The sequence below is a fragment of the Cebus imitator genome, unplaced genomic scaffold (assembly GCF_001604975.1).
Source record: "Cebus imitator isolate Cc_AM_T3 unplaced genomic scaffold, Cebus_imitator-1.0 Scaffold346, whole genome shotgun sequence".
NCBI classification, from domain to species: domain Eukaryota; kingdom Metazoa; phylum Chordata; class Mammalia; order Primates; family Cebidae; genus Cebus; species Cebus imitator.
This window is the reverse complement of record NW_016107661.1, coordinates 148927-176819: the sequence shown is the minus strand read 5'-3', so window position 1 is coordinate 176819 and position 27893 is coordinate 148927. Positions and strand designations below refer to the sequence as shown.

Below are 27893 nucleotides of genomic sequence, written 5' to 3'. Positions count from 1 at the left end.
AGAGACGGGGTTTCACCATGTTGACCAGGGTGGTCTCGATCTCTTGACCTCGTGATCCACCCGCCTCGGCCTCCCAAAGTGCTGGGATTACAGGCTTGAGCCACCGCGCCCGGCGTGCTTCCTGTTTTATGAGATGGGCTTTATACTGACATTCGCATGGGTGGCAAGATCTACCGAGACAGTGGTGACATGATGGTCACTCCGTCCTTTGGAAGACTAAAGACAGAATGGACCTAGTGATTGTCAGTTCTCCTTCAAAGAAGCAGGAGGGCAAGGTGCGGTGGCTTACCCTTGTAGTCCCAGCACTTTCAGAGGCCGAGGCAGGTGGATCACATAAGGTCAAGAGTTTAAGACCAGCCTAGCCAACCTGGTGAAACACTGTCTCTACTAGAAATATAAAAAGTAGCTGGGTGTGGTGCCATGCACCTGTGGTTCCAGCTGCTAGGGAGGCTGAGGGAGGAGAATTACTGAACCCAGGAGGCAGAGGTTGCAGTGAGCCGAGATCGCGCCATTGTACTCCAGCCTGGGCAACAAGAGCCACACTCCATGTCAAAACAAACAAACAAACAAAAAGACAAGGAGGAGAGGATTTGGAAAATGAGGTTCAGTTGCAGATTTCACAAACTAGGAAAGCTCTTTCTTCTCAGTGCCCGTTGGCAAGTCTATAAACTGGTTAGGTGCACCAGCCCTGGCTGAGAAGGAGGCTCACCCAACCTGTGTCCGGCCGGTCACTCAGTGATCAGGACAGTAAGTCCAGTGCCTCTGCCTGGCTATGCCTTACCCTTTGTGTGAATGCCACGTCACCCTAGCATAAGGGCCTGTGGGGCTGTAAGGCAGCCTAGGGGAGTTCTGCCTACCTGGCGAGCTGAGTCTGGTGGTAGTGGTAGCCCCTTGGTACCACCGTCTATTTTAGTTTGCAAAGCTGCAGTCAGGGATACTCCTTGCTCCGGTCTCTGAGCTCCGTGCCCTCAAACTCCCGGATGATCTGAATAGGCAGCTGCATTGGCTCCTGTCTCTAGGTAAGGAGGATGGGACCCAAACATTCCTGAGGCCACACCCAGACACTCACAAGCCTCCCCATCTACAAAATCTCAGCCTGGAAGGCTGAGTCATTCATTCATTCAGGATTTATCCTGGACGTGCTGCTCTGGGCCAGCCCTGGTGTCTCGTTAATCAGGATTCCTAGTGTGTTGGTACTTAGAGTATCCACCCAGAGGTGGACATTCCAGCTTCCAGGAATTTAGGATATGACAGTACTTCAGGGCTTGTGCCTTGAGATCAGTGGACACCCTGGACTCCAGCCACACTCTCCATAGCAGCTTTCAAAGTCCCTTTCCTTTGTCCCTTGTCCATCATCCTAGCACTGAGAGAGCTGGGCAGGCCCAGGTTCTTAGCCCCGTTCTAGGAATGCAGTGACCCAGGCTCAGGGAGCCTCAACAGCCTGCCACAGGTGGCAGCACTCGGATTCCATCCATTCCTGACTCAATGCCACTGCTGCCTCTGCGCTACCACAAATAGCAAGACATGTCTTAGCCGTGCCCTAGTGCTGGTATGTGCAGCTGACTGCTGGGAAAAACCAGCTTGGACCCTTTGGAGATGGGCTCTGGCCCTGCCCATGTCTGTTCTCGGGACAAGAGCCAGCTCCTCTGTCTACCCCACAGGCTTGCCCACAGGTGACGTTCCCATGGATGGCATGTCTGTGTCCGACCTGGGTCCCGTGGTGCTCAGCCTGCTGAAGATGCCAGAAAAATACGTCGGCCAGAACATCGGGCTGAGCACTTGTAGACACACGGCCGAGGAATACGCTGCCCTGCTCACCAAGCACACCCGCAAGGTCGTGCATGACACCAAGGTGGGCCTCCCGCCCCTGGGGACTCGGGCAGCCTCATCAGGGCTTTCTAACTCCAATAGGGAGGGTGTATCCAGGGCCACCCGCCCCTCTGGGCAATGCATCTAAATTTGCTTGTTCATTGTCAATGTATATTTCCTGCAATGTTTATTTTCTGGTCACAAAGTGAAATTTCTGGCTTAGATGTTTTGACCAAGTAGAAAGAAAAGTTTCCAGGAAGAGGGGACCATAGGAGCCAAGGCGAGGAGGGATGAAAATGCAGGCCCTGCTGGGCCCCTCTGTGGGAGGTGATTGGAAGGGAAAGAGGCTGGAAAGATAGGCCCAACCCCTGCTCCCACTGGCTTGGCTGCGTGGGCAGGAAGCCCACTGGACAGACTCCTGGGTACCTGGTTTCTGTTTATCATTACCATTAGGAAAGTAAGACCTGCTCATTAATGAATCTGGGAGGCCTAACCAGCCTGGCCAAGATGGTGAAACCCCATCTCTACTAAAAATACAAAATGAGCCAGGTATGGTGGTGCGCACCTGTAGTCCCAGCTGCTTGGGAGGCTGAGGGAGGAGAATCGCTTGAACCTGGGAAGCAGAGGTTGCAGTGAGCTGAGATTCCGCCACTGCACTCCAGCCTGGGAGACAGAAAAAGACTCCCACTAAAAAAAAAAAAAAGAATCAGCTGGGTGCTGTGGCTCATGCCTATAATCCCAGCACTTTAGGAGGTGGAGGTGTGTGGATCACAATGTCAAGAGATCGAGACCATTCTAGCCAATGTGGTGAAACCTCATCTCTACTAAAAATACAAAAATTTTCCTGGTGTGGTGACAAGTACCTGTAGTCCTAGCTACTCAGGAAGTTGAGGCAGGAGAATCACTTGAACCCCAGAGGCGGAGGTTGTAGTGAGCCAAGATCACACCACTGCACTCCAGCCTGGGAGATAGAGCAAGACTCTGTCTCGGGGGGAAAAGAAAAAAAGAATCTGGGAAACACTGGAGTCTTTAAAAGACAAAAGTTGGGCCGGGCGCAGTGGCTCACGCCTGTAATCCCTGTAATCTGGGAGGCTGAGGTGGGTGGATCACAAGATCAGGAGTTCAAAACCAGCCTGCCCAATATGGTGAAACCCCATCTCTACTAAAAATACAAAAATTAGCCAGGCATGGTGGTGTGTGCCTGTAATTCCAGTTACTCAGGAGGCTGAGGCAGGAGAAGAATTGCTTGAACCCAGGAGGCAGAGGTTGCAGTGAGCCAAGATTGCGCCATAGCACTCCAGCCTGGGACAAAAAGCAAGACTCTGTCTCAGGGAAAAAAAGAAAAGAAAAAAGTCATCCATAGAGCCTCACCCAGGCCCAGAACAGTAATGGGAAGAGGTCATGGCATGGAAAGGTTCAGGGTTCACGTGGGTCAGCCTCCTGGACTGAGATCTGGTTCGAGCCATTGAGACCTGCCAACATGTGGGCTTAGGCATATTCCTTGACCCCCCCATCTCAGTTTCCTCATCTGTGAAATGAGTGTATCAATAGTATACACCCCTTCAGTTTGTTGTGAGGTTTAAATGAAAAAATGCAAAACTTTGTTTTAGTGCTATGCCTAACACCTCAAAAATAGGCACTAAATGACTTGTGTTGCTTAAAAAAAAAGAAGTAAAAGATCTGAGCCAGGTCATGGAGGATTTGGGGGAGCTGAGGAATTAAGATTCAGCTTAGTAGGGATGGGAATAGCTTTGGGTTTTTTTTGTTTTGGGGTGGGTGGGTGGGTGGGTGTGTGTGTGTGTGTGTGTGTGTGTGTGTGTGTTTGAAACAGTCTCACTCTGTTGCCCAGGCTGGAGTGCAGTGGTGCAATCTTGGCTCACTGCAACCTTAACCTCCCAGGCTCAAGCAACCCTCCCACTTCAGCCTCTCAAGTACCTGGGACTACAGGTGCATGCCACTGTGCCTGGCAAAGGGGTCTTGCTTTGTTGCCTAGGTCTCGAACTCCTATGCTCAAGCAGTCCTCCCACCTCCGCCTCCCAAAATGCTGGGATGACAGGCGTGAGCCACCATGTCTGGTCAAGCTTTGGTTTTTGAGCAAGAAAGTGATGCAGGCAGATCTCTGATTTGGAAGGGATTGAGATGTTTTCATCTCATGATCTGAAAATAAGAGTCTTTTTATTATTCATTTTTGAGACAGGGTCTCACTCTGTGGCCCAGGCTGGAGTGCAGTATCGTGATCTCGGCTCACCGCAACCTCCGCCTCCCGGGTTCAGGCAATTCTCCTGCCTCAGCCTCCTGAGCAGCCGGGACCACAGGCACGCACCACCATGCCCAGCTAATTTTTTGTAGTTTTAGTAGAGACGGGGTTTCACCATGTTGACCAGGATGGTCTCGATCTCTTGACCTCGTGATCCACCCGCCTCGGCCTCCCACAGTGCTGGGATTACAGGCTTGAGCCACCGCGCCTGGCCTCTGGCTAATTTTTGTATTTTTGGTAGACACAGGGTTTTACTGTGTTGGCCAGGCTGGTCTCAAACTCCTGGCCTCAAGTGATTTGCCCTCCTCGGCTTCCCAAAGTGCAGGGATTACAGGCATGAGCCATGGTGCCTGGCCAAGAGCAGTCTTTAAACTGATCTAGAATGCCAGGAAGCTCACAAGAGCAGTGGTTTCTGAACTTTGAGCTCTTAGTAGAAGTTTTCAAACGATCTTGTAGTGAGGATCTCAGTCAGCAACCGAGACAATAGTGGCTCTGGGTGTAGCAGGTCAGGAGACCCCAGCCTCCCCACACCACCTCCTGGGGCACTGGAGGACGCCAGCCATGACAGGATCCTCTGCTTCCAGATGACTCCTGAGGACTACGAAAAGCTTAGCTTCGCTGGGGCCCAGGACCTGGCCAACATGTTCCGTTTCTATGCCCTGAGACCTGACCGTGACATCGAGCTGACACTGAGACTCAACCCCAAGGCCCTGACGCTGGACCAGTGGCTGGAACATCACAAAGGGGACTTTGCCCTGCTGTGACCTGCCTGCCTTGCAGCCCCTTGTGGGTGTTGGGTGGGGGGTACCAGAGGGAGGGAGGCACCATCATCCTTCCCTATGTTACCAAAAAGCTTTCTCAATAAAGCCAATTTTCTCCCAGATGGCTTCCAGGAGAAAAGGACTCTTCTTCCAGGATTTGGCTGGGGTGGTAGCTGGGTACCAACATAGCAGTAAGCAGGGGTCCAAGGCTGAAGGGATCACTTGGTGACTGTGACGAGCAACCTAAATGTGTGTTTAGTCAAACAGGTGTGAAGTGGCCCAATCTGACCTCAGCTAGTAGAGTGGCTCTGATCAGCAGCCTCTGTTCCCACCACACTTGAAATTCATTCACAGACAGGGACATAGCACAGGACACAGAGGAGCCCCAGGAGCGGTGCTTCTGACACATCCCCTTCCTCTCCAGAGCTAGTGAGGCCACCTGCACATGTAAGCTGGGGACAGGCATTACAGGAGGTGGGTGAGACAAAGGCCTCCCCCTTTCCCACCTCATCCTTGTCCTGGGAGGAGCCGAACTTCAGGTGTCTTCCAGGACTTAGGTGACCTTCAAACAGGTTGGAAAAAGGAAAAACAGATGTGGCAGAGCTCTGCCCTGCAGGGCACAGTAATTGGACAAGGCTGGGTAAAGGTGACGCTGCCCGTGGCAAAGGTTGGGAAGCAAAACTGAAAGAGAAAAGCCCACCTTGCTTGCTGGTGTGGGTCACAGAGAAGGACAGAGGCTGAGAGATGAGTCATTTGCCTGACAGCAGTCTGTGGCAGCTCTGTGATTTTTTTTCTTAAGAGTCAAGGTCTCGCTCTGTTGCCCAGGCTGGAGTGAGTGACGCAGTCCTAGCTCACTGCAGCCTTGACCTCCCAGGCTTAAGTGATCTTCCCACCTCTACCTCCTGAATAGTTGGGATTACAGGTGTGAGCCACTGAGCCCAGCAGTTCTATGAATTTCAACATGTTTGGGTCTGTGTGACCACTATCACAATTTTTTTTTTATTTGCCCACCCTGGCTCTGGTACCCCCAGGCATAAAAATTAATTCTATCCATTGATTGAAGCATGTTTTTTTGACAATTTACCAGTGTGCTGGGCCCTAAATATAATGTGTCAAAAAAAGTTATGCTCCCTGCTTTAAGGAGCTTATATTTAGTGGGAGAGCCTGATAGAAACACAATAAATAGTTATGAATTCATGCCTATAATCGCAGCACTTTGGGAGGCCGAGGTAGAAGATCGCTTGAGCTTAGGAGTTTGAGACTGGCATGGGCAACATAGCAAGATCCCATCTTTACTAAAAAATTTAAAAAAAAGAAATTAGCTGGGGCACAGTGGCTTGCGGCTTAAGGCTGGGCGCAGTGGCTTACGCCTGTAATCCCAGCACTTTGAGAGGCTGAGGTGGGCGATCACCTGAGGTCAGGAGTTTGAGAACAGCCTGATCATGGTGAAACCCTGTTTCTACGAAGGCTGGACACAGTGGCTCATGCCTATAATCCCAGCACTTTGGGAGGCCAAGCCAGGCAGATCACTTGAGGTCAGGAGTTTGAAACCAGCCTGGCCATGGCAAAACCCCGTCTATACCAAAAAATACAAAAATCAGCTGGGTGTGGTGGCATGTACCTGTGAGTGTACCAGGTCTGGTGGTAGGCGTGTGTAATCCCAGCTACTCAGGAGGCTGAAGCAGGAGAATCGCTTGAACCCAGGAGGTGGAGGTTGTAGTGAGTCGAGGCTGTGCCACTGCACTCCATCCTGGACAACAGAAGGAGATTCTGTCTCAAAAACAAAAGAACACAGAAGAAATGGTGGCAGGTGTGGTGGCATGCACCTGTGCTCCCAGCTACTCAGGAAGCTGAGATGGGAGGATCACTTGAGCCCAGGAGGCAAAGACTGTGATGAGCTGTGATTGTACCACCGAAGGCCAGCCAGGGGAAGAGTGAAAATCTGTCTTAAAAAAAAACAAACAGGCCGGGCGCGATGGCTCAAGCCTGTAATCCCAGCACTTTGGGAGGCTGAGGTGGGTGGATCACGAGGTCAAGAGATCGAGACCAGGTCAACATGGTCAAACCCCGTCTCTACTAAAAATACAAAAACATTACCTGGGCATGGTGGCACGTGCCTGTAATCCCAGCTACTGAGGAGGTGGAGGCAGGAGAATTGCCTGAACCCAGGAGGCGGAGGTTGCGGTGAGCCAAGATCGCGCCATTGCACTCCAGCCTGGATAACATGAGTGAAACTCCGTCTCAAAAAAAAAAAAAAAAGATAAGACATGCACAGTAGTACTTATTAACAAGCAAGGGTGTGAAACAAGCCTCTTGCAGGAGCCGGACAGCTGCCATCGTCTACATCAGAGCCAGCTCTGCAATGCTGCAAACACAAAGGGGCGGGGCAGGTGGAGGGCTGTGGGCCTGGGAAGGATTCCTGCACACTGAGGGGGGTGTTTGATGACAGGGAAGGAAACAAAGGCCAGTCCACTAGAAACCAAAGGACTATGAGTGAGGAGGGGGCTCAGGTTGGAAACAACCCAAGCCCAGACCTGAGGTGGGGGAAGGGGCTGAGGATCAGTGCCTGAAAGCTGGCCTTGTCCACCCTCCTAATGTTGAAGCAAGTGCCAAACATGCCTCTCCCACAGGCTCATGGGCCTAGAGATACTCTTTTTTTCTTGAGAGAGGGTCTGGCTCTGCCACCTAAGCTGGAGTGCAGTGGCACAATCAGAACTCACTGCAGCCTTGAACTCCTCAGCTCAAGCAGTCCTCCCACTTCAAGACTTCCGGGTAGCTGGGACTACAGGTGCAAGCCACCACCCCCAGCTAAGTTTTTAAAAACTGTTTTCTAGGCCGGGCGCGGTGGCTCACGCCTGTAATCCCAGCACTTTGGGAGGCCGAGGCGGGTGGATCACGAGGTCAAGAGATCGAGACCATCCTGGTCAACATGGTGAAACCCCGTCTCTACTAAAACTACAAAAAATTAGCTGGGCATGGTGGCGCGTGCCTGTAATCCCAGCTACTCAGGAGGCTGAGGGAGAATTGCCTGAACCCAGGAGGCGGAGGTTGCGGTGAGCCGAGATCGCGCCATTGCACTCCAGCCTGGGTAACAAGAGCGAAACTCCGTCTCAAAAAACAAAACAAAACAAAACAAAACAAAAAAAACTGTTTTCTAGAGATGGGGGTCTGTTGCCCAGGCTGATCTTGAACTCCTGGGCTCACACAGTCCTCCCACCTTGGTCTCCTAAAATGTTGGGATTACAGGTGTGAGCCACCATGCCTGGCCCTTTTCTTGTATTTTTATTTATTTATTTATTTATTTATTTATTGTATTTATTTATTTATTTATTTATTTCTAGAGATGGGGTTTCGCCATGTTGGATGGGCTGGTTTCGAACACCTGATCTCAAGTAATCCACCCGCCTTGGCCTTCCAAAGTGCTGGGATTATAGGCGTGAGCCACCACACCCGGCCTTCTTGTATTTTTAAATACATACCCCTACTCAGAAGCTATAAAGAAGTCTGAAGCCGGGTGTGGTGACTCACACCTGTAATCCCAGCACATGGGGTGGCCAAGGCGGGCAGATCACCTGAGGTCGGGAGTTCGAGACCAGCCTGACCAACATAGAGAAACTGTCTCTACTAAAAATACATAATTAGCTGGGCATGGTGGCACATGCCTGTAATCCCAGCTATTTGGGAGGCTGAGGTAGAATCACTAGAACCTGGGAGGCAGAGATTGCGGTAAGCTGAGATCGCACCATTGCACTCCAGCCTGGGCAACAAGAGTGAAAATCCGTCTCAAAAAAAAAAAGAAAAAAAAGTCTGGTAACAAATGTGTCAGGAGGACATGTGGAAATAAACCAAACCCAACCTTGGAAGGGGCACTGAATTCTACAGCTGCTGCACAGCCACCTTCTAATCCCTTGAGTGAAGGATGCATCAACACAACAATGGTTTCTCTAGCAAGAAAATCCACCTTTCTCTTCCAAAGTCTTTCTCTAGACTTCTGCTTTGAAGCAATAGGACATGAATCAGACTCAGGGTGACTGTTCTAGGAGTAAGCCCAAGCTTTCACAAGAGATGCAGTCTAGCTCCCCACTGCTGTATCCCCAGGATCTAGAGGATCTAGAATAGTGCCTGGTCCATACTGAGTGTCCTCAGTAGGCAGGCAGTAAATATTTTGTTGATGAAAACACTGGGAAGTATCTGAGATGAGCAGAATGTCACTGCTGAGCCTTTCCTGTCCATCAGCTCTTTCCCAAGTTTTTTCTCCACCTGACCCAGCAAATGTGCTCTCATCTCACTCTGCTCGGCCTGGAGAGCCAGGGTGGACTGAGCTGTGCGTCAGGGCCCCTCCAGCCATGCCAGGCATAGAGCTCAGCTGCAAACCCAGAGTAGCCAAACTATAATACATAAAAATTTTGGCTGGGCATGGTGGCTCACACCTGTAATCCCAGCACTTTGGGAGGCTGAGGCGGGCGGATCACTTGAGGTCAGGAGTTCAAGACCAGCCTGGCCAACATGGTGAAACCCCTGCCTCTACTAAAAATACAAAAATTAGTCAGGCACAGTGGTGGGCGCCTGTAGTCCCAGCTACTCAGGAGGCTGACGCAGGAGAATCACTTGAACTCAGGAGGCAGAGGTTGCAGTGAGCAGAGACAGTGCCACTGCATTCCAGCCTGGGAAAGGGAGTGCAACTCTGTCTCAAAAAAAAAAAAAAGGCCGGGCGCGGTGGCTCAAGCCTGTAATCCCAGCACTTTGGGAGGCCGAGGCGGGTGGATCACGAGGTCAAGAGATCGAGACCATCCTGGTCAACACGGTGAAACCCCGTCTCTACTAAAAATACAAAAAATTAGCTGGGCATGGTGGTGCGTGCCTGTAATCCCAGCTACTCAGGAGGCTGACGCAGGAGAATCACTTGAACTCAGGAGGCAGAGGTTGCAGTGAGCAGAGACAGTGCCACTGCACTTCAGCCTAAGCAACAAGAGCTAAACTTCACCTCAAAAAAAAAAAAAAAAAAAAATTTATAAAAAAAAAAAAAAAAAAAAAAAAAAAAAAAAAAAAAAAAAAAAAAAAAAAAAAAAAAAAAAAAAAAAAAAAAAAAAAAAAAAAAAAAAAAAAAAAAATTGAATGTAAAAGATGCAAAGACTCTGAAAAGAACAGAGAGAAAACAATATAGTGAGGAAGAATGAAATGCAGGCACCCAGCAAGGCTGCCCAGCTCTCACAGCACGCACTCCTAAGGAAAAAGTCGCATCCAGATTCTAGAACATTCACTCACACGGGACTGTCATGTCATGGCAAGCACCCTGCTCTGGAATCTGGGTGAGGGTCAGCACTGTCGGCACCCCAGACCTGTCTGCCTGTATGTGCCCTGGGTGGGCGTGAGCACAGGATGAGGCCAGCCAAGTCTCCTGTAACCCCCATAAGCCACTTGCAGAGGCTGTCTGAATTCTTTCAAAGAAGAAATGACCACAATTTAATACCTTTTTGCAATAGATAATCTTATTTACATTAATACAGATTCATTTTACATTCTTAAATCAGACACTAATAGATGCTTTATTTTAGTGAATTATAAAGGAAAACAAAAGGAAAGTACTGAGAAATGTTCTACATTAACCTGTCTTATGCTAGCTCGAGGATCCCGAAACACATGGAAACAGCAACATGCTACCAGCAGAGGCTGGGGAATGCAGGGTTCTGCTCTGGCTGAACGGTGGGGAACCTTCAACTGCTTAGCCTGCGCTTTCCTTTCTGAATAAACATTTACACAGGAAAAAACAATGATTAGCACTGAATAATTTAAACACACTTCAGAAAATAGATGTCAACAGTGTGCATGGGAGAACCAAGCCCCTGGCTAGCAACAGTGGCAGGGCTTCAGTTCCCGAGGCAGCTGAAGTCTGCCTGGCATAGTGGCTACAGCGGGCTGTGGCTCAACAGAAGGGCAGGAGACCTCCATGCCTGGCTTACAACAATAGGACTTGACGGTCAGGGACAAGCAGCCATTCTGGATGAGGTGGGGACAAGGACTGTCTATCCTGACAAGGATCATCACCCATGTGGTCAGGAGCAGAACCCCCAGGGACCTTTGGGCCTCTATGTGCCTCCCAAGCCCCCACTGCACAGCTGCTTGGTACCCCTGGGAATAAAAACCAACTGAGCAGAGCAGCTGACACCTCGGCATGGCCCCTCATCAGGGGAAGATGGTATTGGTGGGGCCTGGGGGTCCCAGGCTCCCAGTGAAGACAACCTGTCAGGAAGAACTCATTCCAGAATCTCCTGGAAGTTTGCTGAGAAGGAAATTAATCACTTCATAACTTGATGAAGCTTAAGGCTTCATTTCTAAGCTGTAAGCATGGCCTTTAATTCTTTAAGATCTCTACAGCATTCAATTCCAAATTAGAGTTTTAGCCCTGCAAGAAAGAGTCTAACTGTCTCCCTCTCCTGAGCTAGGACAGGAAATTCCCACCAGCCTTCAGGGCTGCGTCCTACTGCCCAGGCTGTCCATTGTGACCTTTCCAAGAAGAGATGTGTTGTCCGATGATTTTGCTGTTGCCAAGGCAGTCCAGAGGCGCTGCAGGTGGGAACTTGGTGCTGCTGTTCTGGAATCCTCCTGTCTCCGAGATGCCCTGGCCATGGGGTGGGGCTGCTGCTTTCCGGCCTAGTTTCCAGTGGATCTTTTTCCTGAGCCAAAGAGACAGGCAGTTACCTTACACTCAACATCCTAAGGCAACACACCCCTGTGGGGAGCATCTGTTAATCTCTGGAAAGTAGCTATGCCAAGAGAAGGGCGAGAACCCCAGCCACTGAGATGAGCATAATAAATAAAAGTGGGTCCAAAGATGACAAGGAGAGCAAGCGATACCCCGGAACAGCCCCCAGGCATACACAGCCCTGCGCTGTCCAGGGAGGCGGGCAGCTTCGAAGCAGGCAGGATGTGAGAAGATCTGAGTTCTAGGCCTGGCTCTGCCTTACTCACCCTCTGTGACCATGGGCAAGCAGGACCCACCACTGCAGGGGGGCTGTTTTACAGCCCCCGCATCGCCACCTCCTCAGGAAGAGGACACAGCCAGAGGCTGGCCGCGGCAGCCCAGCCAGTCCTGCACTACAGGCTGACTGCCATGTCATCTATTCCCTAGGTTGAGAGGTGGCTCCTAGTGGAGCTAGGTTTACCATACCTTAGATTGGCACCTGTTCCAACTCCTGGGGGTGGGGGCATAATATTGGTAAAAGTGGGAGAAAACCAGGATTAGTTCACGAGGAAAACAAAGGGAAAAAACCTCTAGGGTTTTCCTACCTCGGGTGGGATATCAGGAGGTAAACATTTTCTTAAGTTTGGAAAGGAATCCCTCCGTGTCCTCCCCAGCCTCACGCCTAGCCTTGCTTCCTGCGGAGCTATCCATGGTGCTGCCACCTGGGCACAAACAGCAGAAAGAACTGGCATCAGGGGCCTGCACCTCCACGGTCACATCCCAGGCCCCACCTACCCCTGCCTGGCCACCCAGGGTCCCATATTCAAGGAGTGGCCAAGCACCACCTCAAGAAGAGTAGGGGCCACTCCTAAGTTGCCACAGGCTGCCCCACCTGGCCGACAACGGAAGCGAACAGGCCACTCAGAGGCTTAGGGTCTCCCACCGCTCTTTTGAGTCATGAACCCACAGAAGGGAAACAAGAAATAGAAATAGACCATGACAGCTGCCTCTATCTGAGCAACAGTGACAAAAACAGTCAGTGCCAGGCACCTCCCAGGCCAGACTACACACTTCCTTAGAGGTAAATTTCACAGACGAAAAAAAAAAAGACAGAAAAAGGAAGCACAGAGAGGTTAGGTGGTTTACCCAAGGCCTCAGAGACAACAAGCAGGAGGGAGGACTGAGTGCAAGCCCAAGCAGTCTGATTCCAAAGCCTAGGTTCTCAACCACCATGCTGTTGGCCAGAAGGTGGTAAATAACGACCACCAAGAAAAACGCCCTATTTCTAGACCAACTGATCAGATTCCATGCTTCTGCGTGTGCAAAGACCCTGCAGACCAGCCCATGTTGCAGTCATGGCCACACACAATCCTCTGTCATACGCACTTCATCTCATCCCTCACATCAGCAGTCTGTGTCTCCCCGAGCAAGCTGTCCCCATTTGGGGCACCTAACCTAAGTGCTCTTGACCTAGGGAAGCTGTGCTGCTGTTTCTTTAGGGCCCAGGCTGATACCACCTAGAGGTACTCTCTTGCACAAATGTGTTACAGACTTGCCAACCACTAGACAAGGAGTACACACATTTGTTGAGTTAGAATATAGACCTGAACTCAGCATGTTAATTGTAAGAGTTCTGTGGAAGAGTTACTCTATTACCACCTCTTTTTTTAGTTCAAGAGATACAAGAACAAAAGAGGATAGTATACCAAACCTTTAAATTAAGTGCTATTCGGAATCTGGTTGGGCTACAGAGTTTTGTGGCAGCTGCTTTTTTTTTTGGAGACAGTCTCACTCTGTCGCCCCGGCTAGTGTGCAATGGCGCAATCTTGGCTCACTGCAGCCTCCGCCTCCCCTGGGTTCAAGCGATTCTCCTGCCTCTGCCTCCCAATCAGCTGAGATGACAGGCATGCACCATCATGCCCAGCTAATTTTTATATTTTTAGCAGAGACAGGGTTTCGCCATGTTGGCTAGACTGGTCTCATACACCTGACCTCAAGTGATCAACCCTCCTCAGCCTCCCAAAATGCTGGATTACAGGCATGAGCTACTACACCCGGCCGGCAGCTGCTGTTTTAACAGAGGACTTCCAGTCCCCTAGGATCAACAGCAGTTCAGTGAAATTCCTGGGACTTCTATCCAGCCCCTGCCCCTGGAGCTCCAAATCCTCCACTTTATTGGAAAGTCTGCCCCCAGCTCCAAACACCAGCTATGAATTACCATGCACTCATCTAAGGCCACTCAAGTGCTAAGAACTCCACCCAGGATCCAGACAAAAACAAAATGATGCAATGAGGAGGAAACACGTGCAGCCTGAGCCAAGCACCCCCTGGGCACAGCCTGCCCTGCCCTGAGCAGGAGTCCCAGGAAACAGAGGCCCTGCCTCCCACAGGAAGAGGGGCTGCGGCTGGGGTGCCACTGCTACAGCGCCCACAGCAGGTATTCTGGTGTCAGATCGCTAACACTCGGCCACTCACTAGCATGACGTCCGAGCTCAGGGTAAATGGCACATCTGTTTGCGGCTAAACGAATTCAGAGTGAGTCCTGCTCTAAAGAGGTGGACTGAGTCCTCTGATTGCGGCTCCACTGCTGTGGCTGCTGGTGTTTATAAGACACTCTGAAATCCTGGCAGAGTGTCCTGGGTGGGAAATGCATAAATCCTTCCAATCCATCCTCTCCTTAAGCTTTTGCCAGGAGCTCTCAGGGATGTGTCCAAGGTCACAGGACAAGTGGCAGAACCAAGGATAGAACTCAGAACACTGGGTCTGAGACACACAGAGCTGCCTGGCAGGAAGCGCCCTGGCGCTCTCACCTCAGCACAGAAACACGCAGAGAGAGGAGAAGCTTGAACTGGGGGCTGTGGCTCCCCACCTGCTGTTCACGCCCACAGCCCCCCTCTTCTTCCTGAAGAACCCCAAGTGGAAATCCCAACATGCTGCCCTGAATCATCCACACTCTGGGGGGCTCTGAGGCCCCCAGGTGTTGCTGTGTAGTCATCTCTAGACCCCTTACCAGAGCTGGTGAGAGTGACGCCATTCACCGTCCCCTCCACATCTGTCTCGTCCTCGGCGTAGCTCAGGATCAGGTTATGCTGCCGGCTTGTTAGCCTCCTGTGGACCGAGCAGAGTCAGAGGCCAAGGCTTCTGCTGGGAAGTTTTGGAAAGAACACACAGGGGACCAGCACCCTCACAGCACGTGGGAGAGGGACCCGACCCCGGGAGGGGCACAAAACCTGTGTCAGTGCAGTGGTGAGAGCCTAAGGACCATGCCTTCAAAGATTCTGTACAAAAAATCTCCTAAAACACTCTAAGTTGTTTAAACAAGTGTCACTGTGGCTATGCTAAATACAGCTTACTGGAGGAGAAACAGATTTTACAAGTGTGCGTGTGATAAAAAATTACCTAATTAGGGCCAGAAACGGTGGCTTGCGCCTGTAATCCCAGCATTTTGGGAGGCTGAGGCGGGCGGATCATGAGGTCAAGAGATCAAGGCCATCCAGACCAACATGATGGAACCCTGTCTCTACTAAAAACACAAAAATAAGCCGGGCATGGTGGTGCATGCCTGGAATCCCAGTACCGAGGCTGAGGAAAGAGAACTGTTTGAACCCGGGAGGTGAAGGTTGCAGTGAGCAAAGATCATGCCACTGTACTCCAGCCTGGAGACAGAGCGAGACTCTGACTCAAAAAAAAGAAAAGAAATTATCTAATTAATGGAAAGCACAGTGCTCCTGAGGAGAGTCAGATATGTCCTGCCCTAGGTACCCACAGCACTCTGCCCAGGCCGCCTCTCCAGCTCTCAACAGTGCTATCAACAATAAAATCGGTGCTAACAACAATAAAATCAACGGGTCAGGAGTGCTGGCTCACACCTGTAATCCTAGCACTTAGGGAGGCCAAGATGGGCAGATCACCGGAGGTCAGGAATTCGTGACTAGCCTGGCCAGTGAAACCCCATCTCTACTAAAAAAAAACAATAATTAGCCAGGCCTGGCGGTGGGCAACTGTAATGCCAGCTACTCGGGAGGCTGAGGCAGGAGAATCGCCTGATCCCGGGAGGTGGAGGTTTCAGTGGGCCGAGATCCTGCCACTGCACTTCAGCCTGGGTGACAGAGCGAGAGACTCCTCAAATTAAAAAAAAGAAATAAGGCCGGGCGCGGTGGCTCAAGCCTGTAATCCCAGCACTTTGGGAGGCCGAGGCGGGTGGATCACAAGGTCAAGAGATCGAGACCATCCTGGTCAACATGGTGAAACCCCGTCTCTACTAAAAATACAAAAAGTTAGCTGGGCATGGTGGTGCGTGCCTGTAATCCCAGCTACTCGGGAGGCTGAGGCAGGAGAATTGCCTGAACCCAGGAGGCGGAGGTTGCGGTGAGCCGAGATCGCGCCATTGCACTCCAGCCTGGGTAACAAGAGCGAAACTCCGTCTCAAAAAAAAAAAAAAAGAAATAAGAAAATCAACAATAGCAGCAGTAGCAAAGCAATTCCTACGTGTTGTTCACTTAATTCTCCCAACAACTCCCAGAAGTCGACCTTTCTGTTATTTCCACTTTATACATGGAGAACTTGGGCAGGAACCACCTGACTTACCAGGAGCAGTGACCTGCCCAAGCCACAGAGCTCCCGAGGCGGTGCCACCGCAGGACCAGGCGGGCTTGGCTATGGTATAGTGGGGCACTTACTTTGGAACTCGTATCTTGATGTGGATGTAGTGGTCTCCGTAGCCGTAGCTGTTAATCCGGGGGATGCCTTTCCCACCCATCCTAATCTTCTGGTCTGCCTGAGTCCCAGGGGGGATCTATAAAGAAAGGTAATCTGTAGTTTCCCCTGGTCCCCAGTTACTCAAATAAAAAGTTTTCACTATGCGAAGACCATCTTCATAGAAATTCCTTGAAAAGAGGCCGGGCGCGGTGGCTCACGCCTGTAATCCCAGCACTTTGGGAGGCCGAGGCAGGTGGATCACGAGGTCAAGAGATTGGGACCATCCTGGTCAACATGGTGAAACCCCGTCTCTACTAAAAATACAAAAATTCAGCTGGGCATGGTGGCGTGTGCCTGTAATCCCAGCTACTCAGGAGGCTGGGGCAGGAGAATTGCCTGAACCCAGGAGGCGGAGGTTGCGGTGAGCCGAGATTGCGCCATTGCACTCCAGCCTGGGTAACAAGAGCGAATCCCATCTAAAAAAAAAAAAAAAAAAAAGAAATTCCTTGAAAAGAACTGCCACAGCTGGGCATGGTAGTTCACACCTGTAATCCTGGCACTTTGAGAGGCTGAGGCAGGCAGATCACAAGGTCAAGAATTTGAGACCAGCCTGGCCAACATGGTTAAACTTTATCTCTAATAAAAATATAAAAATTAGCCAGGCATGGCAGTGTGTGCCTGTAATCCCAGCTACTCAGAAGGGTGAGAGAGGAGGATCGCTTGAACCCAGGAGGCAGAGGTCCACTGCACTCTAGCCTGGGTGAAAGAGTGAGACTCAGTCAAAAAAAAAAAAAAAAAAAAAAAGAATTGTTATTTGGGTTTCTGGGCCAAGCCTGACCACAGCCACACGGAAATGAGCTAGGCTGGGGTCTGCCCACAGCAGAGCCTGTGACTAGAATGAGGGGACTGGAGTTCTGAGGAAGTGAGCTCTGGAAGCAGGAGGGAACAAAGCAGGAAAACTGGGGAGCAGAAAAAGCCAATACAGGGTGTGTGGCTGAGATCACTCCTTGGCCCTTGGACTCACAGGACCATGGAGAAGCCAGGGAATAGCCCCCATATGGAGGAGAAAGCCGTGGCCCAAGATGCCTACCTCCTTGGTGGAAGTTACCCCAAGGTTCCCCACAAAGAGGCTGGAGAAGGTTCTGAGGCAAATACAGAGAATGATGTGACCTGGAGGAGCTGGAGGGGCAGGTCGAGGGAGAGGTAGGGGACAGGTGCAGACAGCACACAGGCAGCCATCCACTGTGGCCAAAGGGATTTGCACAGCCCAAGAGGCATCTGCTCTTGGAGGGAGACACTGGACAGAAGCAAGTGCAGACAGCACATCCCAGGGTGAACATCTCTGTGTCCTGGGTGCGCCCGGTTCCCAGGCCCCATTAACCAGTGTGGGAGTAATGCCAGCCAGGAACTGCTTCCCAAGTGATTATAGAGTCAAGGCCTGTGGCTTATGGTCCACACCCAAGGATCAGCCTAAAATTCCTCATGTCCGCCGCTGTTAGTGCCCCCCGGCATGCTGGTCACTCATGGGCTCCAGGCCACTAGTCAGTTCTTTTCCATTTGAGAAAAAGAGCAATAAAGTACAGGGATGACAAAGGTGTTCTCACACCCTCTTACCATCACGTTGATCGTCTCGTACAGGCCCTGGGCTCTGGCTGTCCCCCCAAGAAGAGCTTGAGCTATAGAAATAAAAAGGTCGGAGTGGATGTCTGCGCCGTCCCTCCGGAACACAGGGCTTTTCTGTACCTAAGGTCAAACATGACAGATGCGTGTGACCCACCAGAGAAGTCCATTGCAGAATAAATACTAACTGTGTGCCTTGTCAGGCCCAAGCTCAGACCTGACAAACTTCATACCCCTTCCATACATAAAGCACAGTGTTGAGGGAAAGAATTGTCCTTTCACCAAGGCAATACCACTGCAGGCCCAGGAATGACATGTCTACATGTTTCAACACTGCAATGGAGAGTGCCTATGTTCTACGCACTGAACACTGCAAAGGAAGCATGCCTGGATTTCCTCAGTCTCAGATCCAGCCATTCAACCAGGAAGGGAAATAAACAGGAAGAGAAAAAACATAAAACTGGCTTTTCAAGTTTTTTTTTTTTTTTTTTTTTTTTTTTTTTTTTTTTTTTTTTTTTTTTTTTTTTTTTTTTTTTTTTTTTCAATCTTACTTTATAGTAAGAAAGTATAGGCTGGGCATGGTGGCTCAAACTTGTAATCCCAACACTTTGGGAAGCCAAGGTGAGTAGATTACCTGAGGTCAGGAATTCAAGACCAGCGTGACAACATGGTGAAACCCCATCTCTACTAAAAATACAAAAATTAGCTGGGCATGGTGGCACATGCCTGTATCCCAGCTACTCAGGAGGCTGAGACATGAGAATCGTTTGAATCTAGGAGGCGGAGGTTGCAGTGAGCTGAGATCATGCCACTGCACTCTAGCCTGGGCAATAGAGCAAGACTCTGTCTCCCCCCAACACACACAAAAAGGCAGAATAAATAAGAATGTTGTACCCACAACTCAGTGGAAGTAATAAAACATCACAGGCTGGGAGCAGTGGCTCACACTTGCAATCCTAGCACCTTGGGAGGCCAAGGTAAGTGGGTAATTTGAGCCCAGGCATTGCAGACCAGCCCGAGCAACATGGTGAAACCCCACCTCTACAAAAAATACAAAAGTCAGCCGGGCCTGGTGGTGCATGCCTATAGTCCTAGCTACTCAGGAGGTTGAAGTGGAAGTATCACCTGAGCCCAGGGAGTCTGAAGCTGCAGCGAGCCAAAATCATCCCACTGTATTCCATCCTAGGCAACAGAGCAAGACCCTACCTCAAAAAAATAAAGTAAAATAAAATAAAACAGGGGTCGGGCACTTGGCACAAGCCTGTAATCCCAGAACTTTGGGAGGCTGAGGTGGGCAGATCTCGAGGTCAGGAGATCGACACCATCCTGGCTAACACGGTGAAACCCCGTTTCTACTAAAAATACAAAAATTTAGCCGGGCGTGGTGGCACATGCCTGTAGTCCCAGCTACTTGGGAGGCTGAGGCAGGAGAATTGCTTGAACCCAGGAGTTGGAGGTTGCAGTGAGCCAAGATTGCACCACTGCATTCCACCCTGGGCGACAGAGCAAGACTACATCACAAAGAAAATAAAAACAAACAAACAAATAAAATAAAATAAAATAAGAAACATCATAAACACAGGTGAGTCTTGCCCTCCTCAGCTAACCACGACCCTGAATTTAGCATTTATCATTCCTCCAAGCTTCTTTTACTATGCATTTCTGTGTCCCTAAATAATACATAATGCCATCCCGCATGCTTGAAAACTTTACATAGATGATCTCTGAGGCCCTGCAGCCTCTGAAAAGCTGCCTTCCATCCCTGCTGTCTATACCTGTGAGGCCTGGAGCACCTTGCAGCTCTGATTCTTTCCCTCCAACTGCCCTGTAGCAGCCGTTGACCACGACAGCTCACTGAGCCATTCCCTTGTTGGAGGAAGGCAGTATCTTGCTACCATGGACAGGACTCTCATGCATACTTTTGTACCTGTCGCCTGCTAGGCTTGCATGGGTTTTTCTCAGGTGTACACAGAGGAGGGCAATTGCCAGTAGAAGGCACTGTCTTCATTAATGTTTCCACATCGCCGAAAACCAAAGTTTGCCTCTGTGTACGGTATGCAAAATTGTACCTTTCACACTCAATGCCTCATCAACAATCTTATCATAAAAACACAGGAAGTTTTCTGTATTTTTATGTGACCTGTATTTCTAACTTGTAAACATCTTGAAGAAGTTGTCTTCTCACTGCACAAGGCACAGAACCTTGAAAGCAGCGGATAGCTAAAAACCACATCTAGGTGGCCATTGTGCTGCTCAGAGACATCAATGGCGAGACATGTTCCCATGAAGCTGTGACCTTGCAGGAGCAGCCTCAGCCACACCCACCCGAAGATAGGAAGGGCCCAACAGAAGCTGCACAGGGCAGAGCACCTACCCTGAACGTGACGAAAATTTCCCTTTTTCCCACAGGCATTCTTACGGTCTGGCCATCCTCAACTCCTAGAAGGAATGTTCAAAAGGGAGCAGTTACTGTAAGACCTTCCACAGCACTTTCCACCCAAGATCCCCTTGTAACCCATGGCTTCTTCCCCACTCCTGTTTCTTATTAACAAGGAACAGTGCAATTCTCTAAGATGGCACACGGGTAACTTTCCAGAGATGCAAATGTGACACCTGATGACTGAGCACCTGCCTCAGGAGTGGTCTATGTAGTACCTCAGGGTTTATGGTCTCGTTGGAGTGATGGGTGTTAACCACATGACAGCACTAATGCGTAACTACAAGCAGAGGCAAGTTCTTCAAAGGAAATGCTCACAACTCCAGAGAAAGGTACATCTAAGAACTGGGAGGAGAGTGTGAGGCTTGCTGGGGAAGGGATACTCAAGCTGGGATCTCCAAGATGAACCAAGTTAACTTGAAAAAGAAAGCAGACAGTGAGTTTCAGGCAAGGGAACAGCAGAGGTGGAGTGAGGGGTGGGGTCCGTGCGGGTGATGTAGACAGGGTGGCAGAAGGGACAATGCTGGCTTTGGTGACTAAGACAGGGGAGAGAGGAGAAGAGCCCAGGGTTTGGCAGCTGCTCCTTCACCAGGAAGAAGCAGAGCAGGCACGTCAGGTCTCTTCTCCCCAGTGTGACATGCAAAGTGTAGATTTTAAGCATAACGGGCACAAAGAGAAACATTCAAGGAGATTCTAGTTTCTGCTCCAGCCTGGGGCTCCAGGGCCTCAACTCTAACTTCTACCAAGGGCCAAGTCATAACAGTGCAGCAGCGTCAGCCCTTTCTGCCCTCTCCAAGCCCCTGGGCATGGAGGGCCCAAGCACCCACCTGCAGGCACAGGGATCATGACTCGCTTCTTCTGCTTGGCTTGTCCTGCTCCCCTGCAGACTATGCAGGGCGTTACGATGATGGAGCCACGGCCACCACATCTCCTACACGTGGACCGCATGACAAAAGGGCCTGTGTTGATGGTTTCCTGATTAAAAACCAGAAAATTGGTAAGTATGCAGGTAAACTGATGGACGGTTCTGGGACCACAATGTGCCTAAGAAAAATGTCTCTTTAAGGCTTTTTTTTTTTTTTTTTTTGAGACAAGGCCTTACTTTGTCACCCAGGCTGGAGTGCAATGGCACAATCTTGGCTCACTGCAGCCTCCATCTCCCGGGTTCAAGTGATTCTCCTGCCTCAGCCTCCCTAGTAGCTGGGATTACAGGCATCAGCCACTGCGCCCAGCCAAGGCTTGTTTTTTATGTGGATGTACACTCAAACACACTGCCTATGAACACAGATGCAGGGCCTCAAACTGTTCATCTGATTTTCCACAACACAGCAACTTCTGCATTCCAGATCATCAACTTGACCAAACAACACTGAAAAATGAGATACCGCCTCAATCCAGAAGTACCTGAAGACTCCTGGGAGCTAAGCAGTACATTCAGAAAAGATTATTCCTCCTTGAATTACAAAAGCAGTTATTAGAAAAATAAAGAGAAGTGACAGCTGGATGCAATCCCTGGCCCCGCCCCCAGTGCCCTAGTTGCTGAGGCTGTGATACCTGGGAAGGAGGAGCACAGGCCCATCTCCTTAGGGCCACGGGGGAAAAGACAGCGGGCTGAGTTCACTAACTCCTTCCACTCCCAGCACAAGCTCTCCAGGACCAGTGACGCAAGCAGCTCTTTTCACAGTCAGTGGCAAGAGCCATGCAGTGGGGGATCTTGAGCAGCCCCTTACCATGCCGGAGCCGCCGCAGTAATGGCAATGCTGCACCTTGGTGCCGGGCTCATTCCCCTTGCCGTTGCAGCGCTCACAAGTGTCCATGATGTTCACGGTGAACTCCTTGTTGACCCCCTTGGCAGCTTGATTGAATGTCAACTCCATGATGTACTAAAGAAACCAAGGGACGACCTGTCATCTTTTGTTTCCAACCACCAAAATTGATGCTCAGCACTAAAGGGAAAGGAGGGTGCCAGGCCACATTTCAGCCACTCTTTCACCACTGTGCTTACGTGCACTCTGCCAAATAAGCTTAAGGTGGGACTCACCGAACCAATTCTGCCCTACTCATTAGGATTTTTAAGAGATAATGTATTACTTATATGAAAACATACTTTTAATAACTGAAAATGTTCACAGATAATACTTGTACATGGCACTTAAAAACAGCCTGAATGATCCACAATCATAACTTAGATCATAAATATCTCCTCTCTCTCTTCCACTCTGACAGTGTTTTATAAAGATAAGAAAGGATCAGCAGTGCCTACCCACCAGATGGGAGCTCTCCTGGAATACTGTAGCAGCTTAGAGACAACACTCACATCCTCATAATGGACTCAGAAAGCCTTAGGTGCTACCTGATTATGCAACTGTTAAGAATACCATCAGCATGGATATGCTCATTATTACCTATGCAATTTTTCAAATACTGAAATTATCTTCTACTACAATGGCAGCCTCCAGATCATTCCATTTAAGCTGCTTCGCGTTTCTGAGAGACCAAAACTGATAAAAAAAAATTGTTTGACCCATACTTAGTCTAAAATCTGAATAATTCTTCAAACTGAGGAACTTACCTCCTGAGGCTGATCAAACACAGTCTGGAAATCTCCAAATGAAGAGGATGAGAACTCCCCAAAGATCTTCCTGAACAGCTCCTCAGGGTCCACAGAGGGGCCTCCCCTCCAGTAGCTCTGCTGGGAGCCGCTGGCCCCAGGATCGAAGCCTGCAGAGCCGTAGGCATCATACTGCTTCCTCTTCACCTCATCACTCAAAACCTACAGCGAAAGGCAGAGCCACTGGGCATCCAGGTCTACCAAGGCCCAGGAATATGGACAAGACTTCATAGCAAATAACATTTACTAAGCGGCCCTGTGTGCGAAGACATCCTATGAGGTTGGGGTGGGCCTGCAACTAGCATCCAGAAGAGGGATGAGCTGACCAAACTGAATGCTAACTGTGGAGTGTGAAGTGCTTCCAAAAGTCTCATGAACTCTCCTAGGGGTCGTGTGTGCTGGGGAAATGTTTGTGTTGATCCTCACTCGACCTCACAGGCACCCCAGATTCTTCACAGATTCACACTTCACCTCTCTCCTCAGGAGACACTGCCTGGTAGAGAATTTATGCTTCCTACCCTTACCTTCATCAACAAGTCTTCTGGAAGCCAGAACAACCAGAGTAGCAGGTAGAAGTAACAGCAATAACAGCAGTGGCGCAATCCTAGCTCACTGCAATCTGAACCTCCCAGGTTGAAGCAATCCTCCCACCTCAGCCTCCCGAGTAGCTGGGTCTAAAGGAGCATACCACCAAGCCTGGCAAATTTTTAAACTTTTTGTAGAGACGGTCTTGCAGTGTTGCCCAGGCTGCTCTGAAACTCCCAGCCTCAAGCGATCCTCCCACTTTGACCTCCCAAGGTACTGGGATTACAGGCATGATGAGCCATTGGGCCTGGCCCAGAAAACTGTGTTTTTTGTTTTTGAGACAGAGTTTCGCTCTTATTGCCCAGGCTGGAGTGCAATGGCATGATCTCAGCTAACCTCTGCCTCTTGGGTTCAAGCAATTCTCCTGCCTCAGCCTCCCAGGTAGCTGGGAATACAGGCATGCACCACCACACCTGGCTAATTTTGTATTTTTAGTAGAGATGGAGTTTCTCCATGTTGGTCAGGCTGGTCTTGAACTTCTGACCTCAGGTGATCTACCTGCCTCGGCCTCCCAAAGTGCTGGGATTACAGGCATGAGCCACCTCGCCCAGCCTCATAAAACTGTTATAAGGACTAACTACCTAAGAAAGGGGGATTAGGGAGGGGCAGGAAAAAATGTAGTATTCACTTTCTTTTTCACATGTTTGTCTTACTTTTTTTTCTTGAATTAAAAAGACACTGCCCTAGGCTGAGTATGGTGGCTCACGCCTGTAATCCCAGCACTTTGACAGGCCAAAGCAGGTGGATTGATTGAGTTCCGGAGATCAGGACCAGCCTGGGCAACGTGGTAAAACCCCATCACTACGAAAAATACAAAAAAATTAGCCAAGTATGGTGGTGTCTACAGTTCCAGCTACTTGGGAGGCTGAGGTGGGAGGATTGCTTGAGCATGGGAGGTTTAGGATGAGGCTGCAGTGAGTTGTAATCACACCGTTGCATTCCGGCCTGGGCAACAAAGTGAGATCCTGTCTCCAAAAAAAAAAAGGCATCGTCCTTAAGGCCAAACAGAAAAGAGTATGCGTCCTCCAAAGGAAAAGACACTTCCACCTAGAATGGAGGGGGACTGAGAAAGTAGGTGGAGGACAGCTGGGTGCCTAGGGTAATTTTTAGGGCACCCAGTTAAGATGCAAACGAAGAAGGTTGGCAGAGGGGAGGCAAGTAGGAAACCATGACTTCCTGGTAGCTTTTATCTCCTGGTTCCAGCCCTTCCAGAGGAATTGCTGCTCTTAGGTTCTGAGGCTCTGTCCTCTTAATAACATCCCCTGTCCCAGTCCAGTGCGGTGGCTCACACCTGTAATCATAGCACTTTGGGAAGCTGACACAGGTAGATCACATGAGGTCAGGAACCTGGCCAACATGGTGAAACCCCTCTCTGCTAAAAATACAAAATAATTAGCCGAGGATGGTGGGATGCACCTGTAGTCCTAGCTACTCAGGAGGCTGAGGCAGGAAAAATGCTTGAACCTGGGAGGTGGAAGTTGCAGTTAGCCAAGATCACACCACTGTACTCCAGCCTGGGCAACAGAGCGAGACTCCATCTCAGAAAAAAAAAAATCTCCCTTGGAGACAAAAGTTAGTAAAATGGTGAATTAGAACTCTCCAAAACTCATCCCAGCAGGAATAGCAAATCACCTATCCTTATAGAAAAATACATTCACAAGAATAACACCCCCCTCATTAAAAACTGCATCTGGGGCCGGGCGCGGTGGCTCAAGCCTGTAATCCCAGCACTTTGGGAGGCCGAGGCGGGTGGATCACGAGGTCAAGAGATCGAGACCATCCTGGTCAACATGGTGAAACCCCGTCTCTACTAAAAATACAAAAAATTAGCTGGGCATGGTGGTGCGTGCCTGTAATCCCAGCCACTCAGGAGGCTGAGGCAGGAGAATTGCCTGAACCCAGGAGGCGGAGGTTGCGGTGAGCCGAGATCGCGCCATTGCACTCCAGCCTGGGTAACAAGAGCGAAACTCCGTCTCAAAAAAAAAAAACAAAAAAAACTGCATCTGTTGGGTGCAGTGGGGAACCTGCAGTCCCAGCTTCTCGGGAAGTTGAGGTTGAGGCAGGAAGACTGCTTGAGCCCAAGAGTTTGAGGCTGCAGTGAGCTGTGATCTTGCCACTACACTCCAGCCTAGGCGACACAGTGAGACATCAACTTTTTGGTTTTTTTTGATAGAGAGTCTGGCTCTCTTGCCCAGGCGGGAGTGCAATGGCGCAATCTTTGGCTCACTGCAACCTCTACCTCCCAGGTTTAAGCAATTGTCCTGCTTCAGCCTCCTGAGTAGCTGGGATTACAGGTGCCTGCCACCATGCCTGACTAATTTTTGTATTTTTAGTAGAGACAGAGTTTCACCATGTTGGCCAGGCTGGTCTCAAACTCCTGACTTCAAGTGATCTGCCCACCTTGGCCTCCCAAAGTGCTGGGATGACAGGTGTGAGCCAATATTCTTGGCCTGGAATCTCTCTCTCTCTCTTTTTTTTTTTTGAGAGGGAGCCTTGTTCTGTCATCCAGGCTAGAGTGCAGTGGTGCGACCTCAGCTCACTACAACCCCTGCCTCCCAGGTTCAAGTGATTCTCCTGCCTCGGCCTCCCAAGTAGCTGGGATTGCAGGTGTGAGCCACCGCACCTGGCTCTGTTTGTTTTGTTTTTGAGATGGAATCTTGCTCTGTCAACCACGCTAGAGTGCAGTGGCGCAATCTTGGCTCACTGCAACTTCCACCTTCTGGGATCATGCGATTCCCCAGTCTCAGCCTCCCAAATAGCCAGGACTACAGGTGCATGCTACCACGCCCGGCTAGTTTTTTTTGTATTTTTAGTAGAGATGGGGGTTTCACCATGTTAGCCAGGATGGTCTCCATCTCCTGACCACGTGATCCACTCGCCTCAGCCTTTCTGAAGTGCTAGGATTACAGGTGTGAGCCACCATGTGTGGCCTTTTTTTTTCTTTTTTTAAGCCAGTCAAATTTAGCAGTGGGGGGTTGTATACCAACTTTAGTGACACTAATGTTAATAAGTTCTGATAACCCACTACCATCGGACCAGACTCTTTTTTTTTTTTTTTTTTTTTAACAAGAGACTTGGTACAGAGACATGGCCTTCACACTGGACTGTGTAACACACCAGGCTATACCAGGCAGCAATGCAAACTGATTCATACATGTAGCTGAACAGCAGTGACTGCATGCATATAAGTCATATTACCTCATAGGCTTCTGCCAGCTGGGAGAACTTCTCCTTGGCTTTGGGATCATCCTTATTTGTGTCAGGATGATACTTCTTGGCAAGCTAAGGGAACAACATGATAAACTACTTCATATATAAGATGATTATAACAGAACTCCAAATATCAATCATAATTATGTTTCCTTTATAAAAGTTGTCTCTCTGCCGGCTGCAGTGGCTCACACCTGTAAATCCCAGCACTTTGAGAGGCCAAGGCAGACAGATCACTTAAGCTTAGGAGTTCCAGACCAGCCTGGGCAACATAGTGAAACCCCTGCCCACCAAAAATACAAAAAATTAACTGAGCATGGTGGCGCAAGCCTGTGGTCCCAGCAACTCAGGAGGCTGAAGCACGAGAATCACTTGAACCTGGGAGGTGGAGACTGCAGTGAGCAGAGATCGAGCCACTGCACTCCAGCACAGGTGATGATGTGAGACTCTGTCCCTGTCAAAAATAATAATAATGATCTGTTTTAATGGCTCAATCTCTTAACTTGAGGGCAGGAACTGACTCTGACGTATCTCTTTGCCCTTAGCATCCGGTATGGCTTAGCACAGGTAAATAAACAAAAAAGAGAAACAAATTTTTAAAAAGGGCACCAGACACAGTGGCTCATGCCTGTAATCCCAGCACTTTGGGATCCCAAGCTGGGTGGAGCACCAGAGGTCAGGAGTTTGAGACCAGCCTGGCCAACATGGTGAAACCCCATCTCTACTAAAAATACAAAAATTAGCCAGGTATGGTGGTGCGCACCTATAATCATAGGTTATAATCACTGGGGCGGCTGATGCAGGAGAATTGCTTGAGCCCAGAAGGCAGACAGAGGTTGCAGTGAGCCAAGATCGTACCACTGCACTCCAGCCTGAGCAACAGAGACTATCTCAAAGAAGAAAAAGTTTTAAAAAAGGGAAGAAAATAACTGAATAAATAGATGTCTCTGTTGTTTCAATTATTTTTATAAGTACATAAAATACAGTAATTGCTATAGCTTTACCTGATCTTTTTACTTCCACACCTAAAAACTTGAATGGTTCCCTAAATTAAGAATTTCTCTTAAATTAAGTCTCTAGGAGGCCGGGCGCGGTGGCTCAAACCTGTAATCCCAGCACTTTGGGAGGCTGAGGCGGGTGGATCACGAGATCAAGAGATCGAGACCATCCTGGTCAACATGGTGAAACCCCGTCTCTACTAAAAATACAAAAACATTAGCTGG

The 27893-nt window shown here is 49.7% G+C and overlaps 2 protein-coding genes across 7 annotated transcripts in view; one reads left to right on the top strand and one right to left on the bottom strand.

The window, feature by feature from the left end:
* NMRAL1 (NmrA like redox sensor 1) overlaps positions 1-4951 on the top strand; it is a 17117-nt gene extending 12166 nt beyond the window's left edge. For all 4 annotated transcript variants that reach the window (XM_017505967.2, XM_017505966.1, XM_017505969.2 and 1 more), the window contains 2 exons: positions 1662-1852; positions 4651-4951. In XM_017505967.2, the coding sequence (XP_017361456.1) occupies positions 1662-1852; positions 4651-4830 (371 nt within the window). In that variant the 3' untranslated portion in view covers positions 4831-4951. The remainder of the gene's footprint in view (positions 1-1661; positions 1853-4650) is intronic.
* Positions 4952-10292: 5341 nt separating this feature from the next.
* Positions 10293-27893, bottom strand: part of DNAJA3 (DnaJ heat shock protein family (Hsp40) member A3) — a 29301-nt gene continuing 11700 nt past the window's right edge. Inside the window, exons 3-12 of one of the 3 annotated variants that reach the window (XM_017505960.2) lie at positions 26659-26742; positions 22837-23037; positions 21995-22147; positions 21092-21239; positions 20202-20266; positions 17822-17950; positions 16189-16304; positions 14520-14617; positions 12115-12231; positions 10293-11501 (exon numbers count right to left, since the gene is read on the bottom strand). In XM_017505960.2, coding sequence (XP_017361449.1) covers positions 12128-12231; positions 14520-14617; positions 16189-16304; positions 17822-17950; positions 20202-20266; positions 21092-21239; positions 21995-22147; positions 22837-23037; positions 26659-26742 — 1098 coding nt within the window. In that variant the 3' untranslated portion in view covers positions 10293-11501; positions 12115-12127. Of the gene's footprint in view, positions 11502-12113; positions 12232-14519; positions 14618-16188; positions 16305-17821; positions 17951-20201; positions 20267-21091; positions 21240-21994; positions 22148-22836; positions 23038-26658; positions 26743-27893 lie in introns of those variants that run through there. The other 2 variants (XM_017505962.2, XM_017505961.1) reach the window with 2 other exon arrangements.